At 34.8% G+C, this 23,176-nt stretch overlaps 1 protein-coding gene across 11 annotated transcripts in view; it reads left to right on the forward strand.

Moving 5' to 3' along the window:
- The window catches only part of per (period circadian regulator), a 280,779-nt gene that overhangs the window by 207,737 nt on the left and 49,866 nt on the right, over positions 1-23,176 (forward strand). For all 11 annotated transcript variants that reach the window (XR_011334946.1, XM_069840390.1, XM_069840394.1 and 8 more), the window contains exons 6-13: positions 8,617-8,818; positions 12,589-12,843; positions 17,592-17,777; positions 18,956-19,110; positions 19,336-19,455; positions 19,573-19,716; positions 20,574-20,692; positions 22,370-22,510. Coding sequence is in view for 10 of the 11 variants with exons in the window: in XM_069840390.1 (XP_069696491.1) it covers positions 8,617-8,818; positions 12,589-12,843; positions 17,592-17,777; positions 18,956-19,110; positions 19,336-19,455; positions 19,573-19,716; positions 20,574-20,692; positions 22,370-22,510 (1,322 nt within the window). In the remaining variant the exon portion in view is untranslated. The remainder of the gene's footprint in view (positions 1-8,616; positions 8,819-12,588; positions 12,844-17,591; positions 17,778-18,955; positions 19,111-19,335; positions 19,456-19,572; positions 19,717-20,573; positions 20,693-22,369; positions 22,511-23,176) is intronic.

A 23,176-nucleotide genomic window follows, 5' to 3' on the forward strand; every position in this document is an offset into this window, starting at 1 on the left:
TGAGTAAGCTCAGTGGTGGGGCTGCTACCTTAAGGCCTCTAAACCTGCCTGTTTTCCGTAGGAGTATGCTCCCTTAGTTGGAATATCCGGTTTTAGAGATCAAAAGAAGTGTTAGAGAGACCAGCTGAATACAGGAGGTGGAACAGGCCCAATGGTCTAATCCATACAGCTTTTGATGATGATATTTAGTAATGAAGCTGAATTTTTAGTCGCTACTTTAATGTCTGATGCTTTTTCAATTCACTGCAGGCTAAAGCAAGGAGATGCACTGTCACCTTTACTTTTTAACTTTGCTCTAGAATATTCCATTAGAAAAGTCCAGGAAAACCGACAGGGTTTGGAAATGAACGGGTTACATCAGATGCTTGTCTATGCAGATGACGTAAATATGTTAGGAGGAAACCCACGAACGATTAAGGAAAACACGGCAGTTTTACTGGAAGCAAGTAAAGAGATAGGTTTGGCAGTAAATCTGAAAAGACAAAGTACTGTATATGGTTATGTCTCGTGACCAAAACATTGTACGAAATGGAAATATAAAAATTGGAAATTTATCCTTTGAAGAAGTGGAAAAATTCAAATACCTTGGAGCAACAGTAACAAATATAAATGATCGCCAGAGGAAATTAAACGCAGAATAAATATGAGAAATGCCTGCTATTATTCGGTTGAGAAGCTTTTGTCATCTAATCTGCTTTAAAAAAAACCGAAAGTTAGAATTTATAAAACAGTTATATTACCGGTTGTTCTTTATGGTTGTGAAACTTGGACTCTCACTTTGAGAAAGAAACAAAGGCTAAGGGTGTTTGAGAATAAAGTGCTTAGGAAAATATTTGTGGCTAAAAGGGATGAAGTTACAGGAGAATGGAGAAAGTTACACAACGCAGAACTCCACGCATTTTATTCTTCACCTGACAGAATTAGGAACATTAAATCCAGACATTTGAGATGGGCAGGGCATGTAGCACGGATGGGTGAATCCAGAAATGCATATAGTGTGTTAGTTGGGAGGCCAGAGGGAATAAGACCTTTGGAGAAGTCGGGACGTAGATGGAAGAATAATACTATATAAAAATGGATTTGATTGTGAGGGAGGTGGGATATGATGGTAGAGACTGGATTAATCTTGCTCAGGATGGGGACCGATGGCGGGCTTATTTGAGGGTGGCAATGAACCTCCGGGTTCTCTAAAAGCCATTTGTAAGTAAGTAAGTAGCTACTTTAATTCCTGCCAGTGAGTGATCGGATCAAAAACTAGCAATCACTCACATGAAAGTGCCTTGTAAGGACATAATTAGTTTGTCCAGGTTGTTTTGTGTCATCCGTTATAAATTTAAGGAAGGTCATAAAATTGGCAATTGTTTTATATTTGAAGGTAATAATTATGTGAGGTATTTTTTATTACTTAACATACCGGTATCTTATGGATTTTTTTTTTCAGTAATTACATTAGGTGTAAATTTAAAGTACTATAAAGTCCATTATTCTGTATACCATGTTATTTGTGATGTACCGTACTTGAGTATAAAATTTAAGCTTACATCATGATCAACCCCATCCATCAGCCTATGCAATCACGTGACCCAGTTTCTGCAGTCTTATTAACACAACTTTTCTGTGGTTTAAACCCTGTTTGCTTCTGGTATGCTGGCTTGCTTGTAACTGTTTTCAGTTAATAATTTGATTTCAAGTAATAATATCAGAGTCTTTCTTTTTAACGTAATACATTTTAAACAGTTTAACAAATGTTACTGAAATAATATTTGATAGTTTATATTTATTTATATATTTTTTATTCATTTGTATTATTGTTATTATTATTTTTTTTAGAAATCTTGAGATTGAACAAATTTTAAAATAACTTTCTCATCATCTTCTTTCTAGGTAACTAAGGATTAAAATATGTAAAAATTAATTGAGCCTGTTATTGGCATCTTACTCTGATGGAAGAACACAGAGTGAAGGTATTTGAAAACAAGGTGCTGAGGAGAATAGTTGGACCTAAAAAGGATGTGAACTAAATGGGGTAATAAAAGACACTGCATAATGAGGATATTCATAGTACTGTACCTGTATGTTGTTATGTTAGAAATTTAATTTTTCAGTCGTTGACTTTACTACTTTATATATTTTGTTAGGTGTTAACCTTTACATAATAAATTGTGTGATGTATGAACGTTTTCGTTGACCATGTCAACATCATCAGATACACTCTGTCATTTTACAATATCAATACTCTCAATGTTATCTACACAATTCACATACAATACATGTTTACTGTCATATGAAGATAAAACCTATTAAAAAATTATATGAATTAGTTTTATAATGTTGAATTGTGGATACAGGCCAGAACTTTATACTATGATATGGAAAAGTGAATACCTTGTAACAAAATATTGTAATTTGCAAATCCTCACATGCATAGTAAAGCATTAAATAGAGTTAGCTCATTTTTATACTTTATCTTACTTTTAGCTTCATATCATTACATCGTTCATATTATCGTTCACATGTGATGATTTGCAAAGAATATACCCATAATTGTTGACAGTTGGGGTATCCACAATTCAACATTATGAAACTAATTCATATAATTTTTTAATAGGTTTTATCTTCATATGACAGTAAACATGTATTGTATGTGAATTGTGTAGATAACATTGAGAGTATTGATACTGTAAAATGACAGAGTGTATCTGATGATGTTGACATGGTCAACGAAAACGTTCATACATCACACAATTTATTATGTAAAGGTTAACACCTAACAAAAAATATATAAAGTAGTAAAGTCAACGACTGAAAAATTAAATTTCTAACATATTCACAGACTTTTCTGAAAATCACGCAAAATGAATTGCAAAATGTATGTTGTTAGTCTGGGATGGTATTGAGTTAAAGAAAATTTGATATTTTTAAGGACAATACTGCCTTCTCCCTTAGATGCCATGACTGAGTCATATTCTTCCATAGCCTGTTTATTATCTTGTATCTTTAGAAGAAAACAGCCTCCTTGGATAATTGTATCTTGTATATTTTGATTCTTTGTTTTAATATCTAGCTGGAATAAAATCTGTATCTCAATATAAATACTTACCCAATTAAACATGGGATGTACAAAGCTATTATTATTATACGTCCCAGAAAAGAGTACTGGCCGTGCCCTGTGTTGTTTCTGCTGAGTGCATAACCGTTTTTCCTACGCTTCTCCAATAAATAACAGTATTAACAATAAATGTTCAATAATTTGGACTCACCATTCTCACAGTCGTTGCTGAAAATGGCCCCCTGTTTGCTGCCACTCACAACGGAGGTCCGGAGCTTCTAGGTGTTTGATTTCAATTTCCTGATTCATACACACAGAACTGACATCTTCTGATAAACGAATGAACAACACTTTGAAGTTCCACATTATTGATAGCTTGGGTTTCTTCTCGTATATAATCTTTTAGTTCATCTATAGAATGAGGATTTTCCCTATAAACCCTACCTTTTAGTGTTCCCCATAAATAAAAGTCACAGGGTGTTACATCTGGGCTTCGAAAAATTCGAAAAATCGAAAGAGAATTGGGAGGAAAAATTTTAAAAGGTACGCAAAACGCGTCCTTGCAAGGGGTTGGGGGCTGTACAAAACTAAATATGTGAGCTCCAAGCCTGTTGGCCACTAGTCTCACTCCGGGTTACGCTGCTCCACTGAAGGAACTCTAGAAAATTTTGAAGGGGAAGCCGAAATTGGACGTAACCTCTTAGGTACCACATACTCGAGGGGGACTGAGATTTGATCAAGTGATCACGGAACAGGAAGAGGAAGAGCCGGCTGGTGTTTGCCGTTAGGATGGCAAGACGCCGTCATCTGTTGTTCGATGACAAAGCATGTGAAGGCCGTTGGAAGAAGCGCCGTGAAATCTAAATCTGCAATTTGAGAGGTCCCTGTCCTTTCAATTTGCGACTAATTGAGTGACCTTGTATATTTAATAGACAATTTATATGTTCTGAACTAGGGCATACGTCGTTTATAATAAAGGGAAATATATATGGGGAAGGGCATATAGGTCCGTGGCCCATTTCTTATAGGGCTCATCCCGACATTTGTCTTACGCCTGAGGAAAACCACGGAATACCTTAGGCAGGATGAGTTGTCTCATATAAGAGACTAGCCAATTTGGCTATTATGTAGGAGGTGATTGTTGTCATGAGCCTTGTTGATTTGTCTCAATTTCGAGACCAGCCATTTGGCTATATGATGGCTCAATTGCGAAGAGGGGGGAGAGATGTAATTGATCTGGGCTTCGTGGAGATCTCAAATTATTACTGATTAGCAGGGAACGGATTTATATGGACTAAAAATATATGAAATATGTAAATATATATGTAGTTATTTTTACCAAAATATGGAATTAAATATGGATTTTTACCAAAATATGGAATTAAATATGGACTTAAAATTATAAAAAAATGACTATGTACGTTAAATATTGGTACATTTTAATCAAACTAAACAAAAAATATAATGGACGTACCTTATCTTCCAATGTAGTTTCAACAAAACACAATTTTTATTGTCTGTTACCATAACAATAGGTTACAAACATTTCTTTCAAGTGCTGAAAAGTGAATCTTCTTCTATTGTCTCTGAGGATAGATTTATACTGACTAAAAGAGCGTTCGACGTCACAAGAAGTAACTGGTACATAATTCAATTTCACAATGTCTGCTGGGGATAAGTCCAAGTTAATCTTCACTGTTGATTCACCACTCATCACAGCAACAACCTTTTGTAGTTCTTCATATCCAGGGTTTTTTGAAAGTACAGTGTCCACCTTAGCTCTTACTGCATCTGCAACTTTACCTCTACCACGATTCAGTTGTTCCACAGTACTATTTATAATTTCAAAACTTTCAGATAGTGAAAGGTGCCTATTTTGGAGACTTTTGAGCGTTTTTATGATGCATGAAAATGTATGCTGAATGTGAGCTAAGTCATTCTTCACACTTATGTCACAGGTAACTGTTTTCGCAGTATCAATTGAGACTGCATCTTCAGAGTCCAATGCAAGGAGAACATTGTTAATAGAGTCTATATGTTCGGCATAATATTCAACTGCTTCTAGCCATGTACCCCATCTAGTTAAAATTGGCTTTGGTGGCAATGGAATTTCAGGGTACATTTCTTTCAACACGTTAACTCTACTGGGAGCTTTGAGAAATACTTTTTTCACTGATGAAATCAACAAATCTACTTTAGGGAAATTGTCTCTGACCACTTCTGCCACACGATGAAATGCATGCGCCACACAAGTAAAATGAGTCAATTTAGGATATACAACAGATAATGCTTGTCCAGCTTTGACCATATAAGGGGCAGCATCGCTAATAAAGAATAACACATTATCGTACATAATACCCTTTGGCCACAGGATACCCATAGCTTCGTTGAACAGTTTAACTATAGTTTTGTTATTGCACTTTTCTAGAACATCACAATGTAAAAGAATTCGTTCAGAATATTGTTCACTTAACAAACCGATAACTACATTACCAACAAGTCTACCTTCTTTGTCGGGAGTCTCATCAATGGAAACCCAAATTGAACTATCTTTAATTTCATCTCTTATCTTCTGTATTGTCTCATCGTAGATGGATGGAGCATACGTCTTCCTAAGTGTTGACTCATCCGGGATTGTATGTTGAGTATATTTTTCAAGGAATTCCCTGAAGACCTTATTCTTTAGTTTGTAGAGAGGAATATCAGCAGAGATGAGAGAACGGCACAGGTCGATGTTAAACTCAGATCTTACATTCGATGTTGTTGGTTGTGTTAAAAACAATTGTCTCTGCTTGGAATTTAGTTGTTTGTTGGCCTGATGTTTACTAGTTGTAATGTGTTGTTGCACCAGGAACTTTTGTGTAGATGATACTGCACACTGACACAAATTACAAAATAATATTTTATTGTCAGTTGATAAACCATCTTCTTTAAATTCTGAAATGTAACTTGTTAGTTTTGATTTTAAATTGACTGAATGACGTACTTTTGGCATATTTACCGTCTTTATAGTATGATTTACAAAACTGAACCTATGTGTACTCTGACTGGCATTTAACTGTTGAGCTGCACAACTGAAGTCTGTTAAAAATTTTAAATTAAATTAATACAGTTTTGTAACTTACTTTCCCATTGTTGATAGGACTGCTAATTTTCAAATAACTCTGATGTTAAAGGGATTACTGAACATGTGTTTAAATCTCTATTGTTGAAATGTATTTTTAAAAGTTAATGGAATTTTGTTTTGTTTTATTGTTAAACCTAATATAATATGGACTGTTTTATATGAAATATGGAAAATATATGGAAATTAACGAAAATATGTACTAAACTCTAAAATATGGAAAAATATGGAAAATAAAAGTAGGATTTTTCAACCCTACACATTGTGAAACATAAAGATAATGCAAAATATAAATTATATTAGCTTTATAAGTAAATATGTATTTACATATAAATCCTTTCCCTGCTGATTAGTCTCGTACCGAAAATACGCCTCAATTCCCTCATTGATACGGCACTTGTATGAGCAATGGCGGAATCTTGTTGAAAATTAACTTGACAAACATTCCGCATTAGATCACTACGTTTTCTGCTTGATTTGCGATTCTTCACTGAGCCTGTTTCTTCAAATCTTTTGGCGAGTCGTCTAATTGTTTTGGCAGAAGGCACAGGTCTGTTTGGAAACTTTATTCGAAATTTTCGTTGTGTTTTCACACACGACCTTCTGCCTTTTATGTACATATTGTACATATACACACATTCACACAGTGAAAATTTGTTGCTAGGCATTACCTAAATACACAATATTCACTAAACTTTATACATTAACGCTGTACACTTGAAGAATCGAGAGTGTTATTACACGACTTTTAAGCATACTGAATACCATATGGCTACTAGAGCTCGATTGCGCGGGAGAAACGGTTAGCACGCAGCGGAAACCATGCAGGGTGTGGCTGGCCGGCCGGCCACTTTTTTCTGGGACATACAATAATAATAGTTCTATATAAATTATAAATAAATTCTGCTAATGGCATCTTTTAGAAATGATGAATAAAATGATGTACAAACTACAAATATGCTAGTTTACATGAGGTGTTACCGGTGTTACCGGTATAGAAAGTTCAAGAAATGCGTGATGAAATATATCACTTAATTGCATTTTACCAAAATATATTTAGACAGGAAAAAGGGAACTAAAATTGTTAAGATGATCTTGCCCATTGCATCTTTATACTCTTTTCTTTTTGCAAAGAAGTAACATACGTGCAAGGCTATGTCGTAACTTGGTGTCCAAATGATGCTTTATTTTAAAGTTTTTCAATATATATTCGATTAATTTAGAGGAATATCTTTACTGTATACGGTATTTAATTCGTTTAAATTAATCTCTTTCGAAAACCGAAACAAATTTACATATCTTAAGAAAGAGAGAAAAAAATTGTAATCCTGGTAATCCTTAGACACAGGTTTTCATATTGGACACTGGTCCTGATTTATGTAACTTTTTGATCATTTAAACAAGTCAGTGCCATTCTCCGAAATATCGAATGTTCCTTCTAACTCAATTGGCCAGAGTAAATTAATTAAATGGAAATTATTTTCTGTAGATCCCAGGACTTTGATATTTTTAAATTTTTTTATATTTTGTATAAATAAAGCAAATCACAGTGTTACTCCTCACTCTTACTGCCTTCTAGTCTGCAGCAATTTGCTGCATTGCTTGAGTCAACTTGGCTCTTTGAGATGTGTGTTATCTTGCTAATGTGCTTGTCTTTGCTATCTGGTATGAAAGGATGACGCTGTTTTATTTATTTTTATTTATTTATTTGATGTTTATTAATTCGTCAGTTGATTTATTAGTTATTTAACCCCATTTATTTTACTTTGTAACTTCGTTGTATTAAATACAGATAAATACTATCAGTAACACCTGATTATGTGTTCTTCAGCACCAACTTTCAAATTAAATTGATGTATTTTTTATAAAACAATTTTATTGTCGATTTTGTTTTTCCGCGTGTGCTTTTATATAATAATTTAATTTATTTTCTTATATGAAATATATTATTTATGATTATATGTAATACACGGGATAAGCCTACTATATATTTATTAACACGAATTTCTGTTTTTTCATTATGCCTATGTTTTATCTTTATTTTATTTCATCTCGAAGAAATCAGATTAGATTAAAACCAACACAGTTTAGGAGTTAGCATTAACACAAAGAAAAGTTGACATTAGAACTGCGTTCATTCAAGTAACCTTTTAAAGAAATGCTAATACATAAACTCAAGTCATAATTTAGTCTGAACAAAACTATATATGCATTTTTAGAAGCTGCAATTTCTTTAGTTCAGAGGCTAAATGAATATTACATATCAAAGACGCTGACTTATTTTTGTTGTTATAACTTATATCAGAAAAACAATTTTTGTATATATTTTATATGGAAATTTACATTTAAGTCAGTTTTATTTGACTTTACCTCATTGTGACATGTTTGGGGCTTGAGCCCCAAACATGACGCTCTGCCCTGGGTGCTGTATCTTCTGTTGCAGGGTGAATTCTGTGTGGTGGTGTCGATGCAAGATGGCGTGGTGGTTTTCACCACGCCTAGTATCACAGATGTTGTGGGATTTCCAAAGGACATGTGGCTAGGGCGGTCCTTTATAGATTTTGTTCATCCAAGAGATCGCACAGCATTTGCAAATCACATTACATCTGGTGTTATCACGCCTCTTTCCAACTCCAACACTAAAGGTATGTAATAATCGACATACTGTAATTCTATATGAAATATGTGATGTTAAAACTGAGAAAATAAAATTGAGTACATATAAAGATGAAATTAACAATGCATAATTCTGCTAGCACTGAAAAATTTGGTTTTTAGTGATTGCTAAAATTTATCCATAAGTAGAAGGTTAAACACAATCTTACATGTATTAAAGTTAAAGATCTTTAATTTTTTATCTGTTTATATTATACAGAGTGTATCACGAGGTTTTCCCCCGGTTTACGGAGGTGATTCCTGGTGTTATTTGGAACAAAAAATGTAAATACTGTAATGTGGTGACATTCATAATTAACCCTGCGTTACTCACGTTATAAATATTCTCACCATTGCTCAGGTGGGGTTTCACAAACCCCATTTTAAATAACTAATATATTTTTCCGCAAGTTTCAGAAATCAGATAAACGCAATTAAATATACTATTCTTAGTTCACTTAAACAATTTCTTAAGTGAACTCTTCTGGATGTGATTGAAAGGTATACAGATGCACAGAGTACACACTAGCTCCATCTCTTAGATTTTCGTTGAAATATACGCACTGGGGTTTACCACACCCCACCTGAGTAATGCTGGGGTTAAGGAGTTAAAACAGATTTTCGAAACACACCATAGTGTATGTAGCAATAGACACGTTTGCACAGGACTAACGATGTGTGGGGGAAGATTTAACGTTTCACATTCCAAGGTATTGAGAATTCTTCATAAGAACGGACTGTATCCTTCTCATGTGCAAAAGGTGCAGCATTTAGAACCACACAATCATGCCAACCGTTTGCCTGTCAGATCCCCAGATTTAACACCCTAGATTACTGCATGTGATGAAAGACATCGTGTACCAGATTAGGGTGCAAACACGAGAAGAGTTGATTCAACGCATTCTCGATGCTGAAGCAACAATAAGGAACGAACATGTGAAGTTATGAAATGCTACACGCATGGTTCACACCCGTGCGAATCTTTGCCTTCAGATGCAGAGAGGAAATTTTGAACATTTGCTTTAAATCCACTCTAAATGCAAGAGACTGGTACAAAATCAAGCACTTGTTTGTATTCTAACTATGATTTCCATTTTTGTCAGTGACATCCTTAAATAAAGTTTTTGTCTGCTTTTTTCAAATTGCCGTAACTCCTTAATTATGAATGTCACCCCATTACTGTATTTACATTTTTTGTTCCAAATAACACCAGGAATCACCTCAATAAACCGGGGGAAAACCTCGTGATACACCCTGTATTTTATGTTACAATTATTAGGAAAATAAATACATAAATAATAAAAGTAAATAATAAATAAATTTGTTTCTTACGTAAGAAGCAGTTAATTATAATTAGACCACGGAACTTTATGCTTTTCTATCGGTAGAAAAATATTTGTCTTCAGAAACCCATTTCTCCAATAAATCTTTTCTGCTATTTTTTCTTTCGGCATGTCGGCAGTTAAACTTGTAAGCAGAGCGATCCTGTGCTGGTTCTTTGCTTGATTGTGCAGTAAAACTTGTTGAAATGAAAATTTACACTCCATGAGACTTCATTGCCGCAGGCATTTAAATATATTCAGTTTTGTTTCTATGAAATCAGAGTGCACTAGCAGCATTGTCTTTGCAGCAATTTCATGACCTCAACAATACTTGATTTTATGTGGCAGGTGTCTAAGTACATTCATTTATGTTTCACGAAATCGGAGTAAAAGGTAGTAAAAATCTTAATGCCATCTAGGCGACGCGTATTTTCACCCCTGGTTCCTGAAACATTACACTTACACAGCTAATACAGTATGTACACACAGCAGCAGCTAGCCTCATGTTAAAGTGAAAAACGACAGAACTTATACACTAGGGTTAAGTATCAATTGTCGTTGCAGCAATTTCATGTCTTCAACAATAATTAATTAATTATTGGTATTATTTCTGACTTAATTATTATATTTCTTGGAAATTATTCTTATTTTTATCAGAGAGAAAATTTGAAAATAAATAATAAATCGAGCAAAACAAGGTAAGATGTTAATATATGCATTTAAACAGTAGTTTCCGACCTTTTTTGACTTACAACACACTTTACTGAACACCCACGATATCGCAATATACTTATTTGACTTTATTAATGAAAATACAATAATAACCACTTCTTTTCTTCTGGAGAAAAAGTTGGTCGAACTCTGTGTAGGTATTTTATAGCGGACGGGGAGATGGAATGTCAAAATTTTCAAAATTAGTCCCGAACTGTGTGAAAAAATTAAACTTCTGCTCTAATTTTAGGATCAAAAGGGATTACTGTTCACTGCATGGGAATTTTGTCATATTTAACCTCCTTTTTGTCCAACTAAGATTTCCAAGATCTAAGCAGAATTCAAAGAAGAATTATATTTAAATACCGTACATAGTTATTCATACATATTTCAGTTCCATGATAATGCAACAAAAAGGTGCCATTCCAGCACTGAAAACAACTTCTATTAGTGTCGGACATCCAGTGTTGTAGATAGGTTGATGTTAACACGCAATCGAAAATTCTAAAAGAAGCAGTAACTTGAGTGGCATTAGAAAAAAAAAAAACAAAGGTATGTGTCAAAAATCCCAACCTATCTATGCTGGATGTCTGATAAAAGATTTTTATTATCTTTTTCAAAACTCGCCTGTTTAAATTAATGTGAAGTCTGTGCTTGGTGGGTTGCATAGACTTTCTCTATACCTGGCCTTATGGTTGAGCATTGTTGCAGGTGTTCACGTTTCATTGGTAAAGTTTGTCTCAAAATAAAATGTAACATATCAAAGACTTCGTTGCAAATAAAAAAAATGCGTTGTGAAGAGACTTTCTGGATGGCATAAAATTTATTTCTCAATTCCAAAATTTCGCGACACACTCCATGGAGCTGCGCGACACAGGTTGGGAACCCCTGCATTTAAATATGCAAAATAAAAATATATATGCATTTGAAAGGAAAAACGCTCGAAATATACATTTATGCAAAAAGTTGGCTTCATTCGAATGTAAAAACTATGATCGACAAAGATCTATTGTCAGACCATCGGATCTATGCCCCTTCAGCGCTGTCGTCGTTCTTGGAAAAGTTAACGCCTCTACTCACCCCATTCCACCCGTTTCTCTCCCACTACGTGAAACAGCAGGCCACGAACCTTGCCAAATAGGGATGTTGCCAAACTTCCGTCAAACAGTGTCATGTCTCTTGAACATTGCTTATAATACTGTAAGGTTAATTATTACTTATTCATAATTTAATTTAAGTAGGTCTAATGACGCTGATTGACTTATGCAAAATGCTATTACTTGCTTAATAATATTTCTTTCACCACTCCGTGCTACAGTATTCATGTTGAGTTGACAACACTGGACTGCAAGTGCAAATAAACTGTCCCGCAAGAAGGCTCAAAATCGTGAGTAGTGGGGGAGAGGAAGAGAGAGGGGTAGAAAAGAGAGAAATAGGAATACAGGGGGAGAAATGAATTGCCGAGGCTGAAAAGGAATTAAGGTTCAGTTCGCATATCTTACGGGGGCACAGATCCGATGGTCGGACTATATTTTTACTTTCTCAATATACCAAAACAATAAAAGCATGCAATTACATGAAGTTCCGCGGTCTAGTTATAAGACTACAACTGTAGTTTATTATTTTGTTTGTAACATTGTTGTATCTTTCAGTAATTCTTCATATATGAAATGAATGTGACAGATTACAGTTTTCCCATCACTTAATTGACACTGATTATGCCTCAGGTGGATCCCACCCGGGAAAGAACTCTTTCTACTGCTCCTTACGAAGGTATCGAGGTCTCAAGTCTACAGGTTATGGTGTGACAGAGAAAGAAGTTTCTTACCTACCTTTCCAATTAAACATGACATTCCGGGAGTTATTACCTCACAGTAATCCTCTTGAACTGGAGGGCAACACAAGCCCAGAGAGTGTCCCTGGAGGATGTAACAGCATGTTTCTTGTTATTACTGCAAAACTAATTTGCTCAGCCTATAAACGTGAGTGTAGTCATAAGAAGCTAAAAATATAATAAAGTACAAAAATTGTGCAAAATTTAATATTGAAGCTGAAAGTATTTGTTAGAAATTACGACTATACTTTTATAACTCGGGAATCTAATATTTGTTACTGACTGTAAAGAGATTAATTTATTGTGACTATGGGAATGGGTAGGGATTTATGTGTACCTAATTATAGTAGTAGTGGAGTATAATACAGAGTACTTTTGAAATACCGGTATACTCTAATGAAAGATCCAAGACATTGTAAGAACTGGTAATAATATTTGGTTAATAGACAGCACGTACCATTTCAGTTTATTCTGCATTTTTATTCTTTGCTTTCATAAAAAATGTAAATCTACAAATATTTTGGGAAACTGCTATTCAATTAGCATGTTGTTGTTGTTGTTTTCTAATGCCAGGCGTTTGATTTTATTTTTATTTTATTGGGTTATTTTACGACGCTGCATCAACATCTAGGTTATTTAGCGTCTGAATGATATGAAGGTGATAATGCCGGTGAAATGAGTTACCCAGCATTTGCTCGTATTGGGTTGAGGGAAAACCCCGGAAAAAACCTCAACCAGGTAACTTGCCCCGATCGGGATTCGAACCCGGGCCACCTGGTTTCGCAGCCAGACGCGCTGACCGTTACTCCACAGGTGTGGACCCAGGTGTTTGACAGTAAAGTCATTTGACCTCTTGCACTCCAATATTTTTCAAAGATATTATCATGGTCAGCCACTGAAGCACAGATTTTGAGGTGTTCCGAATCCATTTCTTGGTTTGAGTTGCACAATGGACAGTTAGGGGACTGATATATATTCCAATTCTATGCAAGTGTTTGGCCAAACAGTCGTGGCCTGTTGCCAATCTAAATGCAGCTACAGACGATTTTCGTGGTAAATCGGGAATTAACTGTGGATTATGATGCATAGAGTTCCATTTTTTCCCTTGAGATTGTGTTAACAAATTTTATTGGAGTGCAAATGGCAAGTTGTAGCCGATTTAAGTGAACACCATATTTTAACGTTTTGGTGGCTGCTTCATTCACACACAACCCCCAGAATGTCTGGAGGACCACACCTGCTGTTGGTCGACGGGTCCATTGGACCTAGCTGGGAGATCTTGTTGATCACCAGCTTTCCCTCCTTAAGCCACTGGAGGACGATTTTAGTGCCATAGCAGGTCAGCACTAGGAACAGAAAAGTAGAAAGAGGAGGAAGGAAAGTGAAATGAACCCCTAGGCCTCGAATGCTCTAATGCCGTCGGGGTCGATATTCAATTGGCATTCGTTTTGGAATCTGTATTAAAATGTGTTAACATTTCTTCCTTCATTTGGCCACAACACTAAATGAAAATTCAGTAATTTTTTTGTAAGTTGGTCTTAAGATTTAAATTTTTGTATGCTGAATAACGTTCTTAACCACCGACATAGCTCAGTCGGCTAAGGCACTTGTCTGTTGATCCGGGTTGTGCTTGGGCGTGGGTTCGATTCCTACTTGAGCTATTATCTGGTTGATTTTTTCCCCGAAGTTTTCCCCAACCGTAAGGCGAATGTCAGGTAATCTATGGCGAATCCTCGGCCTAATCTCGCCAAATACTATCTCACTATCACCAATCCCACCAATGCTAAATAACCTAGTAGTTGATACAGCGTCGTTAAATAACAAGCTAAAAAAATAACGTTCTCTACTATAATTCCTATGAAATTTGTACCTGTCCATTAAAATAAAATAAATTTATCTTGTGTAACATACGAGAGTAATATAAAAGCAGAATCTTACTGTTATGTTTGATATGGAAATATGAAGTTCAAGTACAATAATTGTAAGAAATGGTTTAGACTTCAGAGAATTTTCTTTCCAGGTCTACCATGAGTAGTTTTTAATAAAATCTGTAGTTAGCAGTAGCTAATTCACCAAGCATAATATTTATAGTAATAGTGCTCAATATATTTTTTTAATATATTCTAAATTCGATCTGTTTGTGAATACAAAGGAAAAAAAAAAAAGCACCTTCTAAGGCAGTAGTGTCAGAGTTGTAAGCTCCAATACCGGTTGTGGAGCTAGATCGGAGCATGAACTTGCTTATGTCTGTGGAAACACCGGAGCACACAACCAGTCTAGTGGAGCGCTCCGCTCCGTTTAGTCCCTGTCTGACATCGCTGTTCCAAGGCACGATGATGAAAATAAAGCTGTACCGGTAATTACAGTGTTAAACATTGGCACAGCATGTGGGGAGGCTTGCTGTCTTTTGGTAAGCTTCATGAAGTTTTTCATAGCTGCTAGGAGTCGATTTGCATACATATTCCCACTCTTCTCTTCATAACACAGATTAAATGGGAAATGAGCTAGCTTAGCTTACTGGATGACGAAGTGTGTGTAGGTTTATCCAAGTCCGGCTATGATGTTTTCTGCTCTGAAAGAAATAAAAAAAAATTTGCGTAGATTCGAATCCAAGGTAGAGCATAGTGTTCGTCCATTATCATTGTTGTCTCATATAGCAGTCTGGCATCTTGTTGAATCCATTGTTTGTGCTACTATGTTAGGCCGAAAAAAATTCCAAATATGTGATTGAATTCAACTGTTGAGAGAATAGTTACATTTCATGGGTTGTAACTTAATTGCACTATCTCTTCTCTCCTCACCTTCAACCCCATAAAGAACATGCCAGACTTTTTGATCAAATTGGCCAATGATTTGGAAGATATATCATACATACTGCGTTTAGAAACTTTTTGTTGTAAGAGTTATGGAGGATTAATTCAGAAAACAGAGTGAGTTAGTTGTATGGTATGTTACTTGTTGCTGATTATATTTTATACACATTTCAAAATTACTCTGTTCTTAAAAACCATTATAAGAAATGGAGAAGGATAAAAGTGGGAGAGATTTACCACAGTCTATTATATACAGTCGCGAAACTCAATACGTAGTAAATATGCCAACATTAGATAGTTGCTCACCACTAGGATCGCTGATATCACCTCATTGCAGGCAATGCAAAATAGTACTGTCACAGTCTGTTGTTTCTAGCACCCTCAATACTCAAGTTTCGTGACTGTATATAGTAGACTGTGGATTTACTGTCTAGGAAAACTTTTTAAGGTTATCTGCTTCAATCAGTATGGACTTCGAATATTTTTCTCTTACTTAATACTATGATTAGTATTCGAAATCCTAAGTTGGAATAATTAACACACTTAAAACATGTACTCTAGGAGCTATTTCCTGTTCTCTTGTATCTGAAGTTTCTTTTAAATAAAATTCTTTTAAGCCAGGACATTTTTAACTGTGAATGATCACATAATGGAAGTGATAGAAGCAAACAACCTTATACAAATACTCCGAGTTCAGTTCAAAGTGTGTCATGGCTCGCTGTATGCCGTCATGTGGCTAGTCGATGAGCCTAGAGAATTCAATCTTCCTACACTTCCGCAGAGGTGTATTACTTATGTGCCAGAGAAGTTGCCTAGCAAGTACGGCGTTCATTCTGAAGAGTATTTAGTGATATGTACGGCAGCGCCGGTAGTGGCAGGAATGTGAACTGTTCGGAAATACATACTGAGGTAAGTTTTTTTCTTACTGTTGGGAAATGGGGAGATGGTTAAGACGATTTCTTACGTATTTGTTGACATTAACTTGGACGGTCAACATGGACACGGAGCATTTGATTTGTGTTGTGGAATGTTGCCGTACGCAACCGATAACAAATACCCTGCATACGACTTGCCCGCGCAAAACACAGTTCGAAAAAGGTTATGGTAGCACATAGACTTTACAGACTGCCATCTGTTGCTACGACGTGCAAGTTATACCGTAGATGTTCTCAAGTTCAGATTGAACGCCTTGAATAATAGGCAACTTCTCTGACATAAAAGCTGAAACTCGCTTCAAATCGCTGACTTACAACAGTGACGTCATGACACACTTTGAAATGAACACCCAGTATTTATGAATAATTTTCTGCTGTTGTGTCTTTGTGTTAACAACCGAATCTATTACAGTAAGAAATACGAGTTAAATTAAACTGTAATCTTGAAGTATATCCTCTATAATTACTATTTGTTTTCTACATATTTTTATGTCTGAATGTTTTTAAACATTTTTCTGTCAGTTTTTAATTTATCACGGATCTGTTGTAGTATATAAGGGAATGATATTAACCAACTTTACCATGTTATTGTATTTGAGGTACTTGTTTTTATTAATATTTGCAGGAGAGAAATTATCTTGGTAGTAAATACGAGTCGAACATTAATGTAGATCAATATTTACAATGTAAATGACTCAATATTTCATGGCTTTTTCTTACCATTAATGAAATTTGGACTTCTTCAGATGTTGTTGTGCTTGGCATTTGATCTGCAAAATACAAGAAATTATAAATTATTCTTTACTCATCATGTTTAAAAATATGGATCTTTTCAAATTATTTCGCTTTTAAATACTATTAAATTAATTTGTGCTTTCTTCCGTGTATATATATATATATATATATATATATATATATATATATATATATATATATATATATATATATATGAAAATGAAATATTTAGGACATGAAGACAAAATGAATAGTGAAATTACATTGGAAAGATTTATCTTAATTTAGTGTTCGAAAATATTTAACATTTGAATTTGGACAAAACCGTCTAATTAAGTGGTAATTTTCAGCAGTTTAAAATTATTACAGTGTTGTCATTTCTTGTCTTTGTGACAATTATGGTACCTATATAGATGCAGGAGAAACCTGTGCTTCTCCCAAGTTTGTCACGCGCCACCTTGCAACTTGCAAGCTGAATTACGTAGATCCTGAATGTATGCCGTACCTTGGGTATCTGCCCCATGAGATGCTGGGAAATTCTGTTCTGGATTTCTATCATCCAGAGGACCTACCTTTCCTAAAGGAAGTTTACCAGATAGGTGGGTGTAGCTTAAGTATTATACTACCCTTTACATCTTTTCTCTCTATCTAAGATGAGACTGCCTAAGGCTATGTAATTAAATACTACTCTGTGTTTCCTTTTTCTAAATCCACATACAGTTTAATACATTTTAAATTCATGGAGCTTTTGTTTTAAAACTACGAAATAAAATCTTTAATTAGCATAGACCTATTAAATGCTGTTTGTTAATTAATATTTTAACTAAATACTTCTATTTGTTATTCCAGAATTCATTACATAGAATAAGTGAAACTTTATGTGCTAATTCTTCTCTTTACGTAATTATGATACATGGAATGTCCATCCTCACTATTACCATCAAGATACGAACTCATCAATCCATTCCCATTTTGGTCACTATAGTTTTTTTTTTTGAGTTGTAGTTCGATACCATTATTGGAGTTCTGGAGTTTTTCATTTTGATTAGATATTGTGAACATTATTTTCAGTCAGTCAAGTCAGTCCAGTCAGTCAGTCCTGTCAGTCAGTCCATCAATCAGCCCCGCAGTCAGTCCAGTCAATCAGTCATGTCAATCCAATCAGTCCTGTCAGTCCAGTCAATCAGTCCTGTCAATCCTGTCAATCAGTCATGTCAATCCAATCAGTCCTGTCAGTCCAGTCTATCAGTCCTGTCAATCCTGTCAATCAGTCATGTCAATCCAATCAGTCCTGTCAGTCCAGTCTATCAGTAGACTATAGTCCAGTCAGTCAATTCTGTCAGTCCAGAAAATTAGTCTGGTCAATCAATCATGTGAGTGCAGTCAGTCCAGGCAATTGGTCCAGTCAATCAATCCTGTCAGTCGCGTCAGTCAGTCCAGTCAATCAGTCCAATCAGTCAGTCAATTCTCAAGGCTCTGCCTTGTTGCTGCAACCATGTTTCGCTTTCCTATGCTGTTCTTTTAAATTCTTCATAGTTGCACGTTGTTCTACTAAACATGTCTGTGATGTATTTTCTGTTCGATCTTCCTCTTTTCTTGCCCAGTATTTTCCCTTCCAATACACATTACATATACTGTATTTTAAAATCATAACCACACTTACGTATCTTACAAAGAGCTTCTGGAAATACTGGCTATTAGTTGTGAGACCTAAACGTTGTGTGCCTTTGCTCGTATGGTTATTAACACACTTTTAAAGCATTACAATATTTTTCAGTGATGCAAGAGAATGGTGCTCCATTTCGCAGCAAACCCTACCGCTTTAGATCTCACAACGGTGGTTACATCTTGTTGGAAACAGAGTGGTCCAGCTTCGTTAATCCATGGTCGAAGAAGCTTGAATTCGTTGTTGGGCAACACAGAGTTCTCAAGGTAAATATTTACTCTATGTTTTTCTTTGTGATTAAATCATAAATATAAATAAAAAATAATAATCACAAATATACCAGACATATAATATATGCTGACATACATTCAAGAATCGAAATAAATATTTATGCATTTGTTTCATTAAAAAAGCTTCCTATAAGTAGCAGATACAAGTGAAAAAAAACATTTGTAAATTTTAATACAGTACCGGTACGCTTTTCCATTTAGGGTCCTGAAAATGCTGATGTGTTCATGGCTCCTGTCGAAGATGACACGTTGCAGATCTCTGAAGAAGTACTCAAAGAAAGTAAAATCATCCAGGAAGAAATTAGAAGTTTGCTGAGTGAGGTATGTTGCGTATATTGGTTCTTTAATTGTAAGTTCTCTTTTTTTACGCGAGTCCACAATCATTGTGAATTTTGTGTTGAAGATGATTACCTGACATTTTTATTTTTCTTGTAATAGATGGTAAAAAACAATGGACATCTAGAAAAACAACAGATGTCAAAGCGGTGCAGAGATCTGGCAACTTTTATGGAAAGTCTCATGGATGATATTACCAAACCAGATTTGAAATTAGAACTTCCGCAAGAAGAACACAGCTTTTCTGTAAGTTATTCTCTATTATTTCTCTTTCATCATAAGAATTCGTTTCAGAGAAGTTACTGAAATAGGAAATTCATGTGATATTTTAAAGAGCTAATTTCTGTATTTTATGATGAGTTCACAGTTTGTATTTGATACTAATAATTACAATACATTTGAGGCTAATTGTATACTCATTTCCAAACTCATTCTTGTAATTATTGAAACGTATTTTACAAAAACAAGTAAAGTTAAAACTGAGCAAGGTAACTGAGTGATAAAATGCTGGAATGGCATTCAGATTGGAGTTTTTAGTGCTTTCCTCGATCATGAAATAACTATGAGTCTGTTATTTAAAAGGTAAATCCGGATTGGTTCCTATTTTCACTACAAAAGATAATGTTTTGCAAGATCTAAATTTTGTACTGATTGTACATATGGTGGACATGTTTGCCGATCTGATTACTAGATGGTAATGGAGTAGGTGGACTAGCAGTAGGTCACAACATTCCAGTCTATCAACAATAATGTGCCACTTCAGACAGACAGTCACGAAATGAAGCTGCAGTTAAAATTGCTATAAATAAAACCTAAGATAAAAAAAAGTTTAGTCAGAAGTGAATTCCTTTAGCAGAAGAAGAAAAGGGTGTCCAATATTGGCTTCGAATATTCTTTAATGAAATTTGTTATAAATTAAAGTTAATGAAGTTGGCTGTTTTTGTAAGATACATCATAGGTAGAGTAATCAAAGACATAAGGATACAGTAAGCTTGTGTGTTTGTTATAATTCCCTTCAGTTTTTCTCTCATTTATTATAGTGGATTAAAAATTTGCACAAAAAATGCAATTTTAAATCTCTACATGCTGATGATGCATTGCAGGAACATGACTCAGTAATGCTTGGTGAAATCTCGCCTCATCATGACTATTACGACAGCAAGTCGTCAACAGAAACTCCTCCTAGTTACAACCAGCTAAATTACAATGACAACATTCAGCGGTAAGTGTAATAATTTCAACAAATACTTTTAGATAATTATATAAGATATAGAAAAGCCAAACATACTAAGCACAGACGATTAATTGATACCTATGATACATATGAAGAGTCCACTGCAAGAATGATGGATGTCATTTGGAATACATTTCTCAGGAGAAGCAATTGAAAGTTTGAAATGCTTAGCGCTCAAAGCTTAACTGTGATTTTCCGATCATTACTGGACAATGACTATCAGTGTTAATGCCATATAACTCTGTATGTACATTCTATAAGTCTTAAGCTATGCTTGACAGTCTTGGTTCATTTTCGACAAGAAAGTGACATCCATCATTCTTGCAGTGGATTCTTCATATTGTATTTAAAAATATCGGGTTTACATTTTAATATATTGCTTTGTATGATCATCACAGAAGAGTTATATTTGTAGACAAATGATTGAAAATGGTGAATTTTAGCATTGAATTAGCACGATTCAACATAAAGTAATCAAATTGTGAGTTTACAATCACATGTCATAACTTGTTTATTACGGTAACAAAACTAAAGCAGGTTAAAGCAGTTAACAAATATCAGAATACTGTAGGTATAAATATTATGGTTAGAGATCAGTAGGTCTAAGGATTTTAAGTCTAATGACAGAAGGTCTAATTTTGTAAGTCTAATGACATTTTGCCTATGGAACCAAGTCTAATACAACCCAGTCCAATTTACAAAAATGTCTAATACTACACAGTCTAACCTAACTTGCAATGACGTCTAATACTATTATGCCTAAATTATAACAATAATACATTTGTTATCTGTATATTATTGTTTATTACATATAACTTGGAGGTAAAATCGCGGGTGCTCGTGTAAAGGGGGTCAAGTCAAATTGCAAGGTATGTAAACTTCTCTCCTTTGGTACTGAACAAAACCCCTTTGTCACAAACCCCTTTAACACAAGAAAAAAGTAATTGTGGATAGTTCAAATCTGTACTTATTCCACTTTAGCCAATTCATACTTAACCTCCTTTACACGAGCACACGCGAAATACAGTAGGCTTAATGCTGGAATAATTGAGCATTGAAAATAACACTATTTATAGTTCTTTGGAGTTTTAACTGGTAGTTGAAATTATTATGAATAAGAATTGTTTTACCTTCAGGCGAATTAATAGTACAAGTACCGGTATATGTATTCATTTTGCTAAAAATGTTCTGAAACTGACAAGATACCATATTACTAAGGAAACATATGGTCATTATCGTAACAATGTCAACTTTTTTAGTGAGTATTGTTAAAGTTATTTGAAAATTACACATACATTTTACCGGTATTTAGAAATTTACACATTAGACGTAAATTTTATTTAGACATTTTTCTTTTAGACTTGAGTTATTATTGGACATTTTTTTATTAGACTTCATGTTTTATTAGACCTGCTGTCCTTCGACGTAATGACCTGAAACCAAATATTATATTTACTGTATATGTGTTCTTGAAAATAATATATACCAGTAACTTATCTCGTCTTGATTATACATCTTGATTACACGCTTTTAACACTTTGTATCACTTAGAAATATGATCATAATGACAACTGTTGAGTTATTGCTGTGGAATTGTAAGACAATAGTATTGCGAGACTTAATGGTTTGATGCCAACTGCATTATTGACATTTGTTTAATTTCAGTTTCTTTGAGAGTAAACCGAAAACTACTCTCTCAGATGAGTCAGGGGAGTCAAAAATAGAAGCAAATAGATCATTAATGAGCACAGATGAGGAAGGAAAAAGTGGACCAGCAGCAGATTCCAGTCTTGGATCCAGTAATAGGTACAGTACTGGAATAAAAGTCATCAACTCTAGTAACTAGAGATATTACATCCGCTTGAATACTAAAAAAAAATAAAATAGGTGAAAAGAACCAATTAATTGTCCATAATTTTCTTAGATAGAATTCTCTATAAACATGCATTCTTCAAAAAGTCAGAGTTGCCCAGCCTGGAAAATTACCAAAATCTTGTTTAACTTTGAACATGATACTTGTATTTATTCTTGCGCTTGTACATGTCTTGCTCTGAACTTCTTTCTACGAGGGTCATTTCATAAATAATGCACATGTTGGTAGAACTGTGAAGTGGATGAAGCAACACCAATGCAGATTACGTCAGTTGTAGTTGAAGGCTTGAGGAACAAGCACGTGTGTTCGTTTCGTCCATAGCATACTCTGTGTTCAGGCAACGAAAGCTAGAAATGGAGCCTACACGTGTCTCAGGTATTGTGACAATTGAAGATTAAAGATAGAATCTTTACATGGCAAAAACCCCACAGAAATCCACAGTGCTTTGAGTGCAATTTGTGGTGAATTACAGTGGATTGTAATACAGTTTCTCATTGGGCTACTCGTTTTCATGATGGTCGTGTCAGCACATACTAGGAAGGCCGAAAACATCAACAGATGAAGACAGTGTAAAACTTGTGGTGGATGCTCTTGAAGAA

The sequence above is a fragment of the Periplaneta americana genome, chromosome 11 (assembly GCF_040183065.1).
Source record: "Periplaneta americana isolate PAMFEO1 chromosome 11, P.americana_PAMFEO1_priV1, whole genome shotgun sequence".
NCBI classification, from domain to species: Eukaryota; Metazoa; Arthropoda; class Insecta; order Blattodea; family Blattidae; genus Periplaneta; species Periplaneta americana.